At 41.4% G+C, this 19,895-nt stretch overlaps 1 protein-coding gene across 1 annotated transcript in view; it reads right to left on the bottom strand.

Annotated features, from left to right (window-relative positions):
* Nucleotides 1–4,472: 4,472 nt before the first annotated feature.
* The window catches only part of ELP4 (elongator acetyltransferase complex subunit 4), a 238,767-nt gene continuing 223,344 nt past the window's right edge, over nucleotides 4,473–19,895 (bottom strand). The window contains exon 10 of the mRNA XM_024752532.1: nucleotides 4,473–4,879. Coding sequence (XP_024608300.1) covers nucleotides 4,748–4,879 — 132 coding nt within the window. The 3' untranslated portion in view covers nucleotides 4,473–4,747. The remainder of the gene's footprint in view (nucleotides 4,880–19,895) is intronic.

Here is a 19,895-nt window from a genome sequence, read left to right as displayed (position 1 = left end):
CAATATGGGTAAGTTTCTTCTGCAAGCTTCAGTCAAAGGCTGGGGGGCTGGCGACCTAGATTAAACGCCTGCACAGGCAAAACCCTCTGGGGACAGAGACACACTTCCGCTGAATTGTACTCTGCTCCTTTTTTGTTTTGTTTTAAATCCCCAAAGGCAAATGATCAGAAATAGAGAAATTAATAGGAGGCTTAAGAAAATAACCTTCTAGTTTAACATCTACTATTTTCTAGTTAAAGAATTACTTGTGAACAGGTAACTGTCTGGCCTGCTGTATATTAATATTCCACCGGAGTTGCCTGCACACTGAGACATGCTGACTGCAGTTTTTATACGTGTGCATGTAGTTTGTGAGCCTGCGCTGCACACGTGCACACTTCTGCGGCAGTGTGCGCACGTACGCACTATTGGTAGAGTCGCCCGTGCAGATATTTCTACCTCCTAACGTTTTGCAGCCTACATTCCTTGAGGGACATGTGCCCAGGGAACTGTCAGAGGAAGGCTATGTGTGAGTGTGTGACAGCCGCTGGCTGGCTCACTTCTTCCCTGCAAGAAGGGACGGTTTCCAAGTGACTCTGATTTGGGCCGGCGTCAGGCAGCCGGTCCTGGCCCACGGCTCTGTTGTGCAGAGAGCAGAGACTTTGGAGCACCGGGTGTGGCATTTGGGTGCAGGAGCTGAGGCCGGGAGGAGGGGAGTGCTGTGGCCGCAGAGGAGAGCTGCCTGTGTGCACTTAGGCACGTACACGTGTCCTCTGAGGCTCAGGCTTGCCAGGGCGCGGTGGCTCAGCACCCTGGTTTAGTCTGAAGCGGCCACTCAGCTGCAGATGCCCTCTGATCCAGCAGGATGGGTCAGCTGCCTTGCCTTCTGCCTCGTGCCCTCACCCTAGGGAGACGAGCTGTCCTTTTGAATGGAGCTCCAGGCATGCCCTTGGGGACAGCACGGCAGATACTGTGTGGAAGCACTGCCCCGAGGTGGCCTTCTACTCATTCTTGAACTAATTCTTGTTTATTTATTGATAGGTATATTTATATATTTATGAATGGGAACTCTTCAGGGATGCTTTGACACCATCTTCCAGGATGGTGGCCATCTATTTGTGATGTCCTTGGTAGAATCGTGAGACTTACAGCCTATGATTTTTCTCCAAACTTGACTGACTTAGGGAGACCAGGTGAACAGAATTCGAGCTGAAGGTTGAGTAAGAAACATTCAAATTACTCCAAGTAAACAAATGCGTTTTACTATAATGAATTCCCGGAATATCCCTCCTCCCCGCCCCAAAGCTGTGCCTCCTCTTGAATGGGAAGCAGCTGCTTCTTGACATGGCTTACATAATCATTTCTTCCTCCTTAAAAAAAAAAAAAAATCATAACTAGGCTTCCTAGGAGTCATTCATACAGTATTATTCTAAGATTCAGCTTTGTTTGGTGAATGTTTGTTATCTTAGAATGCTGTCCATATTCTTCTTTTTGCTCTGGGCTTTAATGTTAATGAGATTTTTTTTTTTTTTTTTTTAAAGGGTTTTCTTCTATGTATAACGCTTGGCTCACCAAGGCCAAACACAAATTCTTCCCTTTTCTGTTCCTCAAGAATAAACCTCATCTGTTTTTTATTATTGATAAACAAAAATTTTTTTTTTTTTTGCCTCGGTTCTGAATGACTTCACTGCTCAGTTTTGAAGTTCAAAGTGTAAATACTTAGGGTTAGAATTGCTTAAATTTGGTGGTGTTGATGGTGACTATCTTTGGAAAGCATTAACATGATGCTTTAGAAATGACATTCATAATGGGCTTAAACAAATGAATAGGGCTCTCCCCCTACTTTTGCTTTGTATGCGCATCCGTGTGTTGATTCTTTAAAAGATAGGGAATTGACTGCAGTGTTGCTTCCTCTTGAAGTAGTTTTATTTTGTCTAGTGTTAGTATTTGCAGGTCCTGGAGGTGGAGATAAAGAATAAATGGAAGAGAGAGGTGGAAATTGGTGGCTACTATAAAGAAATTCGGAAGGTCTTAGAACCCCAGCACCTGAGCAGACTCTAGCAGTCAAAATATTTACCTCATGTTAAAGAAAGGCAAATCTAGCGTAAGAAATGAATACCATAGAGGGTTTAGAAGTTTTAGAAACATTTAAAAGATATGAGGACGTTTCAAACACTGTTTGGCATTGTTACTTAAAATCTTTGAGACAAGCTGATAATTGAAAAAGAAATCTGTCAATAGAGTGTATATTTCATAATATACCAAAATGGTCTGTATACCTACAGTAGCATTATTGAGGACCAGTATTTTTATGTAGTAAGTTATTAGCATATGGACAATTGATGTTTCCAGAAGGAAAGAAAACACATTTTTAGAGTGGGTTTTTATCAGTGCAAAACAAAAATATACATCCCTCTCCAGTAGCTTGTTTTTTACAAAGCTTGCCTGGTGAATCAGACCAACAAAGTACTTGAATCTGATTTTTGGAAAGCCCAGGTACTCTTATTGTTCAAAATGCAGTTCACTGAGTTTTAAAAGTTTCTTTTGTATTTAAAATAAGGGTTCAAATATGCACATTCAATTTTTATAGTATTTATTTGCAAAGCATATACTAAATAGTAATTTGCTGTTAATCTTATAGACATGGTAGCTAGGGTAGTAAATCGATGACCTACTAAGTATTTTTGACAAGCAATTTTCATATCCGATGACCTCACATTTCCTTTTCAGTGTCAAATGCTATGTAATTGTTCCGCTGTGTGTTTGTATAAAACGAATCACAACACGGTGAGAAAAAGGTTAGCCTTATTAAATAATAACCAAACTAAAATATTCACTTGAGCTAATTCAGCTTGTTCATAATGCTTTCAAAGGACACAGCAAAGCTTTTGTGGAGTATTTGCATATTATTTATTATCTATGGACTAAACTGATTTTTTGAAGTTGCTTTACATTTTAAAAGCACCTTTGCTTAATATGAAAGCCCTTTAATTTTAACTGACAGATCAATTCTTAAACTTTATTTTGAAAAGAAAATGGGGAAGAATTTGTGTCTTTCGAATTAAAAGAAGTGAAAAAACGAAACCAGACATTCTAAAAAAATAGAAGAAGAAACCTGATTTTTAGTACTAATGAAATAGCAGGTGACAAAATAGTTGTCTTTTTGATTTTGATCACAAAAAATAAACTGGTAGTGACAGGATATGATGGAGAGAGTTGACATCCTGTCATTGATTCAATTATTCTAATTCTGAATAAAAGCTGTATACAGTATGTGTTTATGCTACAGTGGGTTTTTTTTAAGTGACTGACATTCATCATATCGGTTAGACAGTTTTAAAAACCTAGGCTTTGTTTTCCGCAATGTTGTCAAGAACAAATAAAGTATAATTTGTGGTATATTAAAAGCAAACTGCTCAAAAATGCTAGATATAACTGCTTCAAGATAGGCTAATATATTTGGAAATGTATCTTGAAAATTCAGTTTCTCCTAACAGATGTTAAACAGCTTTTTTTAAAAACTGAGACTCTTTATTTAAATATGCAAGTTACTTTTCTAACTTTTACTTTTTGTCTACTATTTGTCAAAAGCTTTGAGAATATGGAACTGTCATTCAAAAAACTAGTGTTTCGTATGAAAATGAGTTCAATATATCCACAAAGCCATGTTTATATTGTTATAAATGTACACACCTACCAATGTTCATAATTAACAAAGGGTTTTACCTGATGCAATGGAAAACTGAGTTAGCTTTTTTATACCTTGTCTCAGACCGATGTTTTGTAAAAATCTCTCACCAAGCTTCAATATATGTTTTTCCCCAGTATCCTAGCACGAATGTAGCTGTCGGTTTGAATTTCAATCCTGAATTATGTCTATTGACATAATTTCACAGTGCGGACTTTAATTGTTTAAACAGAGGCCATCTACTTCTTTGTCTACACTCAAGTTCTTTATATTTATTAACTACTATGGCAGACTAATTATTTTTAATGGAGTCTTAATCCCAAAATACTATCTTGTCTTCATCAATTTCATAACAGAATGCATAAATGCAAATTCATTTTATTTTAGTCTTCATATATTAGCAAACAAATTTTTTCATTTCTTACAAAAAACCTTAGCATTTTTGGTGGGAGGTGTCTTTTTCAGAAATGAAGAGAAAATACGTTTTTCATATATAATTTTGAATTTCATAATGTTTTATATGCTACCCGCTGTAACATGCGCTTTACCATGACCTGAGTGCCTTAAACACACATACACTAACGACCACTGTAAGGCATCTTGATTTATTTTTATTTAAAAATAAAATTATTGGGGCTTCCCTGGTGGCGCAGTGGTTGAGAGTCCGCCTGCTGATGCAGGGGACACGGGTTCGTGCCCTGGTCCGGGAAGATCCCACATGCCGCGGAGCAGCTGGGCCCGTGATCCATGGCTGCTGAGCCTGCGCGGCCGGAGCCTGTGCTCCGCAACGGGAGAGGCCACAGCAGTGAAAGGCCCGCGGACCGCAAAAAAAAAAAAAAAAAAAATTATCTATTTTCTCTAGATATAGCATAAAACAAAATTTAAAGTGAAAGTATTTCTGCTGTACTATTTCTGTATAGAAAGTTGGTTAAAATAACGAAGAACGGTGGCCTCATTTTGCAATCCTAACTGTTTTTCAAGGATTGGAGGTCAAATCGTTAAGAAAAATATTTACATAAGCTATTAGCAATCATAATTAGAGTGTCATATAATTCTGCATCAACCACTAAGGAGGAATCACTAGAAGTCCAGGTGCTTCTTGCCTCGGGCCGTCATGCCACAGCCTGGGCCCAGCAGCTTGGCGGATTCTGCCAGATCCTGTTTGCTCGAGCGGCTCACTGTGTCTGACAAGTCTGGAGGCAAATGCAGTCGCTATGGCAGAAGATTTCAGGGGAAGGAAAGAAAGAAGAAAAGAAATAATTAATTTTGCTTTTGCCAGCACACTTTAGAATACAATATTATGCTCTGTTGATCAGCATTTAGTCTTGCATATAAAATTCCTGCTAAAACAATTCTTCAGACTGAAGCCCAATATAATCACATCCTATTCCTACTAGATTTTACAAATTGTAGCCATTACAGAAACTGGACCAGGAATCTTAGTGGCACATTTCCAGAGTCCAAACCTAAATGTATTAAGATTTTTCTTACTTAGGTAGAAATGAAAACATGTAAGTGCATAAATAAAAGCATAATTGGAAAATATCACGTAATAATGGCAGGGTTGTTTTCTGGCTTTTTTTTTTTTTGGCTAGAGCTCCAAGATGGTATTATTTTTCAACTGAATGTAGCTTTTCAGCAATTATGGATTCCCACAAATGCTTGTTTCCCTTTGTCTATTAAGTTGACCTGATGATTTTTATTTTAAGGCTATACTTTCTTTAAGGAACTTACAATTTTCATAGACAAATGTCATATTGACATAATGAAAAAAATGATACCAATCAAAGGGTCAATATTTTTCAAACACCCAGATAAGTCAGCCGTAACATCTGCTATAGGTCTTGGTAGTTTCTATGCATCATGTCGGTGTAGCTTTGAACATCTCTCCATCCTGTTTTTCTGCAGATAACAGGTTGATTTAAGGAGACCCAGTAACCAACCATCATTACAAAACAGTTACTGTAATTAGGGAGAAATATTCATATTTCAAAAGACCTTTTTTGGTTTTCAAAAGGATCTCTATCAAATTCCTTCAACTATCAGTGCTCCTAGACCACATGATTTGTTTCATAAAAATCCAAACTCAAAGGAACATGTTTCTTGCGTGAGGCAGAGTGGGTGTGTGAGGCTAAAGGTAAGTAGGGCAGGATGGGGTCATCCCCTGATGACTAAGCAAGGCCTTGATGAGGTGAACTGGCCTGGAGACAACCTACCTGAAACCCTTCATTTGAAAACTCCCTTCAATTTGAAAAAAAAAAAAAATCAAGATGAAAAAGGGAAAAACCATTTTTTTGGGTCAAAATATTGTGATCCACCAGCATATGTTCTGGCTAGTTTCTTTCCTGATAAAAGACTTGTTTTTCGTCATGTAAACACAAGCTGTGTGCAAGGATCAAAACATTTTAAAACATTAAAAATAATTTATGAAAATATTCTTCCTTGATTTCAGTTTGCTGGTACAAGTATATCTAGGATGAAAGACACTATTATATAGATATGTGATCAACAAAGATGTCAGAAAGGTCCAGAAAAGCTATAATATCCATACAGTAATATACATATAGTCTTATTCATTTGTATGCTTAGCACCCAGCCTGTCACTTAAGTCATTAAACGTCTATTTCTTGAATAATAAAAAAGAAGTCAAATAAGACATATTTTGCCTTTGCTTTAAACAATTCTTTCATTTCTTCATACCCTAGTTTCAGAAAGGATTTAAGGTATAAATGAAAGTGTGAAAGGCTCAGGAAGGAATCTAAAAGACATGCGTGACTCTAAAGTCTGAGGACACGAATGTCTTTGCAGTAGTGTTAACTCTATCGGTGTTCATGTGAGGAAGCAGGAGGGGAAGAGATATTTAATTATATGGCTGAGTTTAAATGTTTCTTTAAGATCTTGTAGTAATTGCTAATGAGCAAAGGAAAAATGACTAGGGTATATGCATGACCTGAAGGCTCTCTGAAACTTAAAGAAAAGTCACCATTAAAAAACATATGTGTGGGGGCTTCCCTGGTGGCGCAGTGGTTGAGAGTCCGCCTGCCGATGCAGGGGACACGGGTTTGTGTCCCGGTCTGGGAGGATCCCACATGTCGCGGAGCGGCTGGGCCCGTGAGCCATGGCCGCTGAGCCTGCGCGTCCGGAGCCTGTGCTCCGCAACGGGAGAGGCCACAACGGTGAGAGGCCCGTGTACCACAAAAACAAAAAAACAAAAAACAAAAAAAACCTTATGTGTGTGTGTGTGTGTGTGTACTTTTGTTTGGGACCTCACAAAGATGAGGTCAGATGGTGATTAGGCTGTTTAGGAAATCAACTGGAGTCAACAAATATTTAGAATCTACTCGAAGCAAGGCATTCTGAAAAGATATGTGAACAGAGAACCCTCCACACTCCGTGCTGCCTTACAATCCAGTAACAGGCATGAGACAAGCACACAGGTAACCCTCATAGTGAGCAGTCCAAGTTTTGTCTACAAGAACGGCAGAGACAAAGCAGAAATCGTACTGTGGGGAAGGGGGCCAGAAAAAGCTTCACCGAGATGGGCTAGGTGTTAAATACTGAACTGGATTCTGACATACAGAAATGGTGATTTGCTTAACGGTGGAATGGATACACCTCTAAGATGCATTTGGTGGAAGGCTTCTACTGCTCTGACAATCCAAATGAGGAAACTAATGTAGTTTATTCAGAACCAGCATAATACCATGTATTTTAGGAGCTTACCTATTTGCTAAAAATTTCTCTTCCTTTGCTTCTCTAGGCAATGAGTGTGAGCCAGTTGGCGGAAAGCCCTTCATAGCAAAAGTAGCTAAATGTGACGTGTGACATGCTTGGAAATCTTTCAGGTTGAATGGCTTTGAAGAAGAGTCAAATAGCATTCGTGTGTAACTTCTGAGCACAAAAATTTGGGGTGATGTGGTTAAATGCTTCTAACCAAATGTCACACCGTAAAAGCTAGTTGCACACCCGTGTCCTTTGAAAAAAGCCAAAGGATGGCTCTTGGAAACGTGAATCTACGTGTGATTTTGCCAGCTTTTGTTGATTATTACTCGAACGAGCTTACTCTGCAGCCTAAATTCTCAAGCAGTGGGTTTTGTTTTCTCCCTTTCTAAGCCTCCCCCCGTGCACCATGTCAGTGCGATGTGAAGCAGCGAGGAAGGAGGAGAGATCAGGTTCCAGGCTTGCCAGGTGTGTCAGGCACTTTCCCTTTGAGGCTTCCAAAGCATTTACACACTTGACACGTAAACGTTCAGATGCTGCTGTACCCCAGATCTGTCTTCTGAGGAAATGTGCTGTAAGATACTCTACACAGTATGGTGACCTCTTTAGACCAAAGCTGCAAGGCTGTGGGGGTATAAACGTTTGGACCTTGATAATGGTTATGGTTTCAGTAAAAATCAAGACTATCAAAAAATCTTTTAGAGATTCAATCTTGTAAACCAGATCAAGGTACTCATCTTTCTCATTTTATACCTGGGGTTCTGAGGCCAGCGCCAAAAACATACCTTACATCTTTTTAAAAATTTATTTTATTTTATCCATTTATTTAATTTTTGGCTGCACTGGGTCTTCGCTGCTGCACGCAGGTTTCTCCTCTAGTTGCTGAGAGCGGGGGCTACTCTTCGTTGCGGTGCGCTGGCTTCTCATTGCGGTGGCTTCTCTTGTTGTGGAGCACGGGCTCTAGGGGCGCGGGCTTCAGTAGTTGTGGCTCGCCGACTCTAGAGGGCAGGCTCAGTAGTTGTGGCTCCCGGGCTCTAGAGCTCAGGCTCAGTAGTTGTGAATCGCGGGCTCTAGAGTGCAGGCTCAGTAGTTGTGGCACACGGGCTTAGTTGCTCTGCGGCATGTGGGATCTTTTCAGACCAGGGCACAAACCGGTGTCCCCTGCATTGGCAGGCGGGTTCTTAACCACTGTGCCACCAGGGAAGCCCTACCTTACATCTTGAGCTAAAATTTTTCCACCTGATTTTCTTTTCCCAAATTCTGGGAGGAAGGGATTGTGCTGCTGAGGAAGGAGATGCTTGTCTGGCTGCCTGCCTGCCTATTTCTTCCATGAATGCCTTGTCTAGAATGATGATTTCTATGTAGGCAAAGGGATCTGGGAAAGGTGTGACAACTCCCAATGTTCCGCAGAGGCCTAGGTACTTCACAGCGATTCATCCCACTGCGTTAACGGGTTCCTTTTCTTCAGCACTACAAGGTGGGAAACAGCGAGGCTGACAAAATGCCCTGGCGGATTGGGGGAGTTCCTGCCAAAAGGCACCCTCAGCCCCATAGGAAGCCCTGGGTCGTAATAAAGAAGTAGCAGCGGAAGTGCTTTGCTCTGTGGCCCCAGGGAGTACCAAGCCGAGCTGGACCGAGATTCTTCCCCCTCTGCCTACCTCTCTGTCCCTTTGTTGGGCTGAGCCACTGACTATATTTTGTTCCTTCCTGAGTCAGCAACTCTACTGATCGTACATAGTATTGGGTTTCCTGGCTCCACAGTTCTCTTCCTAATTCCTTTTCTCCCAGCCTGCCAGACCTGTGCTCAGCACTCCCAGTTCCCAGACAGAAGGGGCAAGATAATGAATCTAGGTTACACCTGGATTTGAGACAAACTGCCGGTAAATACCATTAAAATAAGTTAAATTAATTTATATTTTTCATATTTTGCCAAGACCAAACCACCAGGCACTGTTTGTTTTCTGAAAACAACTGATGTAGTACATCTTAACCCTCAGCAAATGAATATTTGTTTTAATTCTTTAAAATTTATGACATTTCCTGAAAAGTCAACCTTTCCATTACTCACAATCACAGAAATAGGAGTTAATATTTCAAAATACTTCCTAATAGTTTTTCTCTTTTTTCTTTAAAACACAACCAATTTAAATGAAAACTTGTAAACACCTTAGAACATATAGGTTCTACATTGGTCCCTTCACAGAGGCAGCCAGTGACAGTTTAATACCTCCCTCTGTCACTCGCTCTCAATGTGACTTCAGATAAGTCACTTCACCTGTCTAGCTTCAGTATCCTCATCTATCACAAGTGAATAATTCTCCCCTCATAAGACCGTTATGGGGATCATATGAGATATGAAGTGTTTTGTGAATTATTAAGTACTACACTAATTTATTTCTACCTCTTTTTGCTTCAGGAAGGCATCTGAGGTGGCTCGTAAAAATACCTTTGGGAAAGATAAAAATAAGTGAGCTTATTAGGGCAAGGAAGTGAATCTACAAATTTAATGAAAAACGTATATCTGTAAGCAACAGAATACTGGACTTGGCCAGCAGGTCTCATCACTAAGTCTGAGCATTTACACATTGCCCTCTACTGCAGTGCTGTAAAGAAATATAAACATAAAAGGAAACTGCAGTCCTTGTCTCCGTTTCTGGGAAGATTTAAAAAGGCTAAATAGTTTCCCTCCTACTTAGTAAGACAATAGTGAAAATGGGGCATGTCAGGTGCCTGGCTTCTGGGCCAGTGAAAATATGCATGGCTGTATTAAGGAGGCAATTTGGGGTCCATTTATTTATTTTTATTTATCTATTTTTAAAATTTATCTATTTATTTTTGGCTGCGTTGGGTCTTCGTTGACGCACGCAACCTTTCTCTAGTTGTGGAGGCTACTCTTTGTTGAAGTGCGCAGGCTTCTCATTGCGGTGGCTTCTCTTGTTGCGGAGCACGGGCTCTAGGTGCGCGGGCTTCAGTATTTGTGGCACGTGGGCTCAGTAGTTGTGGCGCACGGGCTTAGTTGCTCCGCGGCATGTGGGATCTTCCCAGACCAGGGCTTGAACCCGTGTCCCCTGTACCGGCAGGCAGATTCTTAACCACTGTGCCACCAGGGAAGCCCATATTTATTAAAGAAAAATCTATCTTGCACATGTATTTAATGCTGACACGATAACAAAAGAAATGTCAGAAGATGAAGCTTCTCCACTCAAGTTTTAAAAGCATTTCCCCTTCTTTATATCACGGGCAGGAAACCAATGCACAAAAGACTTGCCATCCCACTCCATTGATTCTTTCAAGAGCTGTCTGATGCCCTAACCTGGAGCATGATTTGCTGACTTCTGTAGCCATATTCTGTGTTATGAGGCACTGCTCTGGATGGTAGGGAATGAATTAGAGTACAGGCTAAGTAGCTGCCATACAGAAATATCCCAACCCACTTCAGAAAACGGCTAAAAACCAGAAGTTTATTTATCTCCCACTTTACGGGCCAGAAGTAGGCAATGCTGAGTTGGAAGGACTGGTCTGCCATCCTCAACAAGCGGCTCCCACTTCTGGCTCCAAGGCTGATCTTTCTGCTCTCTCTCAGCTGGTGGGAAGCAGGGGCCATGAAGGAAGACTTGCAAGTTGGACACATCACTTCCATACGCACCCAGAACTTAAACATGGCCACACCTGGTTGCGAGGGAGGCTGGGAAATGTTTTAAAATATGTTAAGATGTTCAGCAGACGCATTACTATGGAAGAAGGAGCAAATGGATACTGGGAGACAACCAGTAGTCAGCTACAGTTTTGAGAAGGGCCATAGCGAAACGATCACCCTCCCGAAGCATTCACTCTGTGTGTGAGCTTCTGCTAATGGCGGAAGGGTCCCTACTTAGTTTCTGACCAAGGAAATGCACACCTGATGCCCCCACCAGCCCAGAGGGCAGGGGTTAAAGTAGTGCTCAGAGTCTCTCTTATATCATAAAAAGAGATATATTTCCTTTGTGGAGAGACTGATTTCCTTCCGGGGGGCGCTAGGAGGAGGGTAGAGGGAAGGAACCAGATGAAGCAGGCTTTGATATGTTATTCATCATCACTATTATTTCTTCACAAGATTTCAGAGTGTTATTTCAGCTTGCAAAAAGCCCGCACAGTGTTATATGCCGTTATATAATTATTATATTTTTATATTATTGCATTTATATTATTCCATAATCATTACATTATTACAATGCAATGTTACATTGTAGTTATTCTACATCTGGCTAAAATGTTGCAATGTGGAAGATGCATTTTCCTAATTTTGGTGAATTTTGTGTTACTCTTATATATGAGTAGGGCAGTGGAAATCATGCCAGAACCATATTTTTGCTCCTTTTGGATTGTTAAGTGTATGTTTGATAGCAGCCGAATACTTCTGGAAGAAATGCTGCCAAAACATGGTCAGGTTTTAGGTTTCAGTTTTGTTTGTTTGTTTAAGATCCAATTCATCCCCAGGTTTTGGATTAAAATTGTTTTATTGAATGTCATAATCATACTATATCCTTTGAATTGAAAAAAATTCATTTGGTTCTTCCTGATTGATCTGAAAATTAGACAGAATTTCAGAGCTGGAACATTGCACATTGGCTGCCCATTGAAAAATGCTCAGGTGTGCAATTATTCTGACCGTCAATTATAACTGACAGTATTGTCTTGCCTCCAAACTCACCTCTCTGAAAGCAGATTGTGAAGAACTCACTTGTCTAAACAAAAGTGTGATTTGTGAAAAGGCATGTGTCTGTGGCAGAGACTGCTAGCTTACTCCCAATATCTATTCTCTTCCTTTGCAGCAAGTAAAAGAATCTCTGAGTATTAGTGGGACACATGGCCTCCCAGAATAAAGGCCACGCTCCCCAGCTGCCTTTGCCAATAGCTGAGGCTGAGTGATTAAACTCTGGTTGCTTCATCTTGAGCAGAAGTGCTATGATTAAGTTCAAGGTTAGATCCTTAGAGAGGGGGAGGTGCCAATTACTTCCCTTTTCCCTTGGCATTGTTATTCGACCCCAGCAAGAGGGCCCCCGCTCTGGGCCCTGACCCACCCCTCCTCATGGGGTGAGGAATTAACAGGGTGAAGGGGATGTGCCCATCTAGAGCCTGTACCCTTCATTATAGGACACACTCTGGGTACTCAGAACCTCAGAACTCCCTGTGCAAATGGCCACAAAGCCTGCACAGGTCTCTTCCCCAGGTTTGTCTGCCGTGGGCAAACTGTGTTGTCTACATGCACACCCTGGGGCCTCAGCAGGAGCCAAGGGGTGGCTGTTTGTGGGGAGTGTGGACAGAGTTTGGATGTGAAGCCTGGGTGTCCCCAAGCACAATCACGTTGCCCGCTGTGTGTGGGAAGGAGACAGGGGTGGGGAGAGAAAGGAGATGGGCTGTAGGCCCGTTCTTCCTATGTCTCCATGTTCTGGAGTAGAGCCCTGATCCTAAATTTAAACTTGGCTTTCCAGGTAGGTATATTTGTGAAGGAAGGAAGGGAAAGCATATTTAATGACTTTTTGGCTTGATAACTTTAAAATATTGAGGCATATAATAATGTGGTCTTTTATTTGCATTCCTGCTCTAGGCTCCACAACGTTAGGGACAAGCCAAACTTCCCTCTTCCCACTCGCTGAAATGTGGACTTGAGGGTAGGTGCTGAAGCAGCTGTCCTGGGCCATTAAACGGAAGCTATGGGCTGAGGAGGGCATAGCAAAACCACAGAATTAGTTTAGGGCATCTTGACACCAAAAGAGCCCTGGGTCACCGAATTGAGCTTTTATGGGGTATGTGTTCCATATTATTTAAGCCACTGCATTTTTGAATTTCTTTAATAGCAGCCTAACCTATATCTTCCTTATGGCGAATTTGGTACCTGAAAAATGGATCGAGTTCTACCATCAAAATCTAAGTTGGCAGTATATATTAGTCCATGCCACTCTCTCACCTCGTCCCAGCTCACCCTTCCCCCACCCCGTGTCCTCAAGTCCATTCTCTATATCTGCGTCTTTATTCCTGTCCTGCCCCTAGATTCTTCATAACCATTTTTTTTAAGATTCTATATATATGTGTTAGCTGATTCACTTTGTTATAGGGCAGAAACTAACACACCATTGAGAAGCAATTAGATGCCAATAAAGATGTTTAAAAAAAAGAAAAATCTAAGTTGGCTTAGTGGTTGGAAGGTGGGCAGTGAGGTCAGTATCACAGATTGGAAAGCTGACTACCCTTGTTAGGCCTGTGGCTCTAGTTGAAACACTGGAGAAATTCAGGATGTTGTTGTGTTAGTGGCTTCTTGCCATTTTTGGCAAAATTATTTACAAAAGAGAAATGAACTTAGGCTAGAGCTATAGAATATGCAAGAAGAGGTAGAGGGACTACAACTCTATTAAAGGAAATGCCCTGCCTGCAGCTCACAACTTAAAGTGAATAAAAGCTTGGTAATTTGGGATGTCAGAAAGTTGAAAAAACCCAGCTATTTCTGCAATTGCACACCAGAGCAGGCAACCTTCACAGATGTCTTTGCCCCTAAGCCTTGGTGAAATACCTCATTAAGAGGCTGGCCAGAAAATGGGGGCCGGCTCAGAGACAAAAGTCAGATTAAGGGTGTTGCCTTCCCTCTCAAGTCAATTATTTCAGATGGCTTCAAGCTAGTTACAAGTAAGATGAAAGAGATGGGTATAGGTAGAACAGAGAGGCCAGAAAATAAGACTCACGTCTTACAAGGTAAGAGTTGTGGTGGACATGCGCCCATTTCAACTGCCTTGTGGTGTAAGAGGCTGCCTGCAGGTAAGAGGCTGGAAAAGTGTGAATTAGGCTTATCCAGTTAGACGCAGCTGTACTATTTAGAAGGTGGAAGAGAAGCAGCTGCTCTCCTCCTGCTACTTTTACTGCTGCAATTGGCAAGCACTGTTGCAGGGACAGTTTTTTTTGTTTTTGTGTTTTTCTGCATTCTAGTGACTAGTCAACAGCTTCATAGGCTTCACAGGAGCAGAGAGGCAGCTGTGGAAATGGAGGCCAGCCCAGTGTTTCAGTGTCCAGTGACTTGCTTGATGGGGGCCAAGAAGCACTGGCAGCAGTGGCAGCGGGAAGTTACTTGCCCCAAGATTGCAGCCACGGAGCTGTGTGCTTTCAGTGAATAGCTCCAGTTGTGGTCTCCCAGTTCCTCACCTTCTTGACTTTGGTGGAGGCAGTAGCCTCCCTGGAGGCCAGTTTGGTGACATTATCCTTCAGCCCTTCCAATTATTGCACTAGCTCCCAGTTTTCTGGTATAACCTTTCTGACTGCATCAAATAATCAGATGGGATCTGTTTCCTGCAGCTGAATCTGAGAACTATGTCTGGACAACTCTTTGGCTGTGATTACTTGCATGTGGAAGCAAAGGGAAGCAAATCAACCCGGAACCTCATAAAATTTTGAGGGGGTTGTTTTGCCAAAGAAACTACAAGCCTGGTCAAGAGTCTATGAGTATTCAACCCCTAAAGAAATCTTAAGTCCCCAAATCTGATCTATCAATAAGTGGGCTGTAAAAACTGTGCAGTCCCCAAAGGGCACAGACGCTAATAGTGACTTCACATAGCCGTCAATAATGGACAAGGAATAATTTTCTAAAGGGATACAAAGGAGAGTGGACAAGGGAGTTCCTTCCAGAGGGCAGAACTGAGGGCTACAAACTGGGCTACACTCCTCTACTGCCAGGGCAGAGAATTTTTGCAGTTTCTCTGCTGTAGGATTCCCCACTCACCCCCGAAGAAGAGGTAAGTGTGTGGGAAGAGGCTGTGCATGGATATTTGGATTCCGAAGGGCTGCGGACTCTGATAGAGACTGTCATTAACCTCCAGTGTCCACTCTCCCTTCCTCCTTTAGTAGAAGAACCCGGGGATATACGGCCATCCTGAATAAAGACTTTACTTCCAAGCTTCCCTTTCAACTGGTTGTAGAATACGTGACCACGTCTGAAAAATACCGAAGTGATGTTGCAACTTCAGGGTATTCGAATGGGATTTGAACTCAGGCATTCTGGCTTCACAGTCCACATTCTTACTCACTGCTCTATGTGCCAGAACTTTTCTAAGCACTGGAGGTAAAATAGTGAACAAGACAGGCAAAACCCTTGCTTTCAAAAAACTTACAACTTCAGAAAGGGACAATACATAGACACTTATTATCACAAGGAGAGACAGCTAACATACAGGAAAGCCAACCAATGGAGAAGATAATTCAGACAGTGAGAAGTCTTTTAAGGAAATGAAACATGGTGATATGATACTGTCTGGGGGTACTACCCTAATTGGTGAAAGCCTTTCTGCAGAGCACATCTGAGCTAAGATCTAAATTTTCAGAAAAGACCAATGAGGACCTGAAAAAGAAGTTTCCAGGCAAAGGGAATGAAATACTAAAGTCTTAAGGTAGGAATAAGCTTGGCATTTTTGAAGGACAGAAAAAAGGGCACCTTTTCTGGAGCAGTCACCAAACAGGGGAGTGGCCGCGGCTAGGAGAAGTTTGGCTTGGAAGGAGCACGGTGGGAGTGGGAGGATGCTGTGGGTCAATAACAGAAAACAACAGTTGTTGCGGACGTGTATTCTATTAAAGACAGAATTTTCCAAAAGGTGGTGTACACAGGCTGTTCTAGATCCTGCTTTCTTTCCTTTTTTTTTTTTTTTTCCTGCTTTCTTTTGATTCAGAAAAGACATAGTCACTAAGTGACCCACAGGGTCCTCCCACTCCCACCGTGCTCCTGTGGGGTGTGGTGGTTCCCAGCCTCATGCCTGCCCAGCAGGAAGATTCCAGGTGGAGGGGTTGGGCCCTGTGTGAAGTGTGCATGGAGGAAAGACTCTGGCAGTGCTGTTTGTGGGGATGGCTTGTTGCGTTTAATCCTCTTAAAATGTGAGTCAGCATCTTTTGGACTACATCATAATAAGAATACCACCATGTTTCAGTTCCAACGTTCCTGAACTTTCAGACATTGGAGATATGGGGAGTCATGTTATTCTCCTCCTTTATTTCATACACTGATGGAGAACAAACTAGATTATTCCTGGAGAACTTTCCTTAAAATAGTTGTAACTTCGGGCTTCCCTGGTGGCGCAGTGGTTGAGAGTCCGCCTGCCGATGCAGGGGACACGGGTTGCAACGGGAGAGGCCACAACAGTCAGAGGCCCGCGTACCGCAAAAAAAAAAAAAAAAGTTGTGCTTTCTACACAAACTAAAGGCAGTATCTTTTTCTTTTCTTTGGGTCTCTCCTTTTTCTTTTGCACATTTTATTCTCATTCATGTTCTAACATGAGCAGGACTGAAAAAAATATATCATTTAGGTAACAGTTGGAATAAAGTGACTTGAATTGTGACCTAAACTTGGACAGTAGAAACTGTGAAAGATGCCTACCCCGCCCCCCGCCCCCCCACTAGCCTCTTCTCTGGGATGGATAAAGGATAAAGGAATGGGGTGGCTAAGTCCCACATGGCCACTGTGATCCTGTGGGTGTGCATCACGGCCTGAATGAGGCTCCCCATATCTCCTGAACGGACTCCCTCTCATTCATCCTTCCAGAATTGTAGCAGGGCTTCTCACTCTGGCAACCTTTTGACTGGTCTCCAACTCTGCTTAACCCAAGGCTTGTATGGGCTCTGGATCTCACAATGCAGGCAGGAGCATATAAGCTCCAGAGTGTATGGAATCTGAATTAAGCTTGAGCAGGGCCAAGCTGAGAGACTCTTGAGATCTAGGGCCTACTGCTGCTCTGGCAGTAAGCGGAAGAAGGCTGAGATCTTTCTGTGGAGAGACCGTCATTTTGATGGGCTCTTCAAGCCTGCTTTGTCCAGAAGGCCCCTTTTCTATCCGAGACAAGTGAGGAAACATTTTAGAAGCAATATTTTGGTACTACCCCTCCGATGGCTTAAGAATAGTAAGATATTTTAGGAACATATACCGTTTTCAGATCTGAATGCTGAGTTTAAAAAAAACACTTCTTTTAGAAATAAATTCAAACTACTAATTATATGAGAACTTTTTTTCTCTTAAAGCATATGGAAACTATTTTGGAGGTGGCAAAAGGTACAATCTGCTCGTCTACTAGAATTCAAACTAATGTTTGCTCTTTACTATAATCTGAAGCCTCCTACTCAGTAAACTGTTAGCAGATAAATATGTGTGTAAGCTCAAGGCTGATCCCTAAATCCTAGAGATTTCTGAAACTATAGCAGATGCACTTTAACTTAGGGACTGCCAGAGGTCTGACTGATACATAGCTAATGGAAGAGATGAATTCTAACGTGAAAAGCAGGGATCAGAGAATTTTGAAATTTTGAAATCAGATAATTGCTTAAGTTATCACACTAATTTCAGTCCACTAAGTAACTCCAAATTGGCAGCTTTGGATGAACACGCCCTCAACCATATATTTTTGTATGTAAGTATGAACATATATTGATTTCCTTTTGGCTGTCCATGAATGAGTCCTGGGAGCATAATAGCCAATGTGTTTGCTTGCATAATGCCCTACAGTGTATGCAGAACATTGCTCCACAAAGCCCCGAGATGGGGTATGAAGGGCTCGGTGGAAATGGCAATGTACAACATGTCGACAGCATTAAATCTCCCAACTGCTCTGTAGTTACTTTGAGATCCCCACGTTTAAGGGTTTGCTAGTTCCTGGATATGAAGAAAGAATTTTTAATGGGGCCAACTGTAGGTGTTTACAAGGGGGAATTGTTGTTTTTTATTAGGAGCTGCCTTATGTTCAATAGTTGTATTTACTTTGTCAAGCTAGCCAGAATTAGAAATCCCCATTGCTAGGCAGCCCAGAGCGTCTGTGAAGTATTTCTGGGCATTCAGAACTGAGGCATGTGCTGCCCAAAGGCAGGTTTCATTACAGTGTGTTATTTAGTCCTTGTTCGTCCCTCCCTACCCACACACCCCCAGATAGCAGTGCTTCTATAACAGGAAATCTTGCTTACTTTATGCTGAAACATATTTACATGACTGAAACACGACAATTAACACATTTGTAAGGCTTGAGGGATAGGCACACTTTAATGGTTTTTTGAAGCAGGCAGATTTCCTGGAGCTTTTAATCTTATTTTATTTTGTTCTGCATGCGTGAACAAGTTCTTCTTTACTATAGGTATTTGACAAAAGTCTACCTGGTGTGAATGTGAATGAAAAGAAAATAATGTAAAACTTAACTTTACGTTTTATCTTTGCCAAACCGTTCCTAACTGCTTTCACCAGTTCAATGTATATTGAGGGCTATGCTATTATTTTTGACATGTTGTGTTAGCTTTTATACAAAGGCGGTTAGATAGTATGTTTTTGGCTTGACAAAATGAAATGTGGCTTTCTCTCTACTGACAGTATAAAAACTTTTCATGATGAATGAAAAGTATCAATTACAGCGGTGATTTTCCGCACTCTTCATGGTCAAAGGCACACTCTCCTAGGTGGTGTACATTTCACTTGCTCCAAATTTAAATTAACAGCCATGTGGTATAAAGCAGTATTATTTGATAAGTGCTATTGTGTGTTTGCGCGTGTGTATATGAGTGTGATGTTTATTTATACATATAAATATACGTATAACATGGCAATGTTAGGAATATTTTAATATCTTTAAGTGTATAGATTAATTGCCGAAATCTTGGTAAAATTTTAGAAAAAATCCCTTTCATATCAGAACCCTCGGTAATGAAATGAAACTTCCATTTTCCTTTTGATTTCTGCATGTTAACTCAGAAACCCCCGCCCCAATTCTCACTAAAAGTTTACGGCAAATTTACAGATTACACTGGTTTCAAATAGTCACCCAGTACATCTATCTCTCCCCTCCACAGACCTCCTTCCTCACCAATTTCAAAGGGAGCTCAGTGAACAGACTGGGCAAAGCGAGAGCCCTCTCTCTACATGCCTTAGGGCGGTGATGGGGCAGCACCAGACGGAGTGCACTAGCTGAGGGATACAGATTAGAGATGAGGACCTTACTCCAAAGAGTAACTCTCTGCTGAAGTGACTTCACAGATAAGAAATATGCAGAGAATCAATTTAGTCTTAGATAGAATACCTCTCCATGAATAATGGGAAATAAAGTTAAAGGATATGAAGCAAATAAAGCAAGAAAAAAATACTGATGATCAGAAAAGAGCAAAATATTTGTGAGTATATAGATAAATGACTATGCCTACTTCTAGGGATTTATTTTTGTATTTATTTATTTGGTTTAATCAAAATGCATATTTCTACGGAAATGTTAACAAGAGCTAAGTTTAATTTCCACATGGATAATTTAGAAGTAATTTCTCATAGAGATTATTCTCTATTCTCTAAAAACTCATTTGCTTTTATATGTGGAGGATTTTTTCCCCACCACTTAACTTTACCATTGAGCTAAATCTTTTTACAAGGAGGTCTGAAAGATCCTCAAAATGCAGAAGAACCAACAACCTGATATATGGAATTGGCTAAATCCTGTTTCAAGTTTTCACTGCAGTAGGAAGAGTCACTCTGGTTCAAGTA

Source organism: Neophocaena asiaeorientalis, unplaced genomic scaffold, assembly GCF_003031525.2.
Source record: "Neophocaena asiaeorientalis asiaeorientalis breed wild unplaced genomic scaffold, Neophocaena_asiaeorientalis_V1.1 scaffold196, whole genome shotgun sequence".
NCBI lineage: Eukaryota > Metazoa > Chordata > Mammalia > Artiodactyla > Phocoenidae > Neophocaena > Neophocaena asiaeorientalis.
Note: the sequence above shows the minus strand (reverse complement) of the source record. Positions and strands in the feature narration are given on the sequence as shown.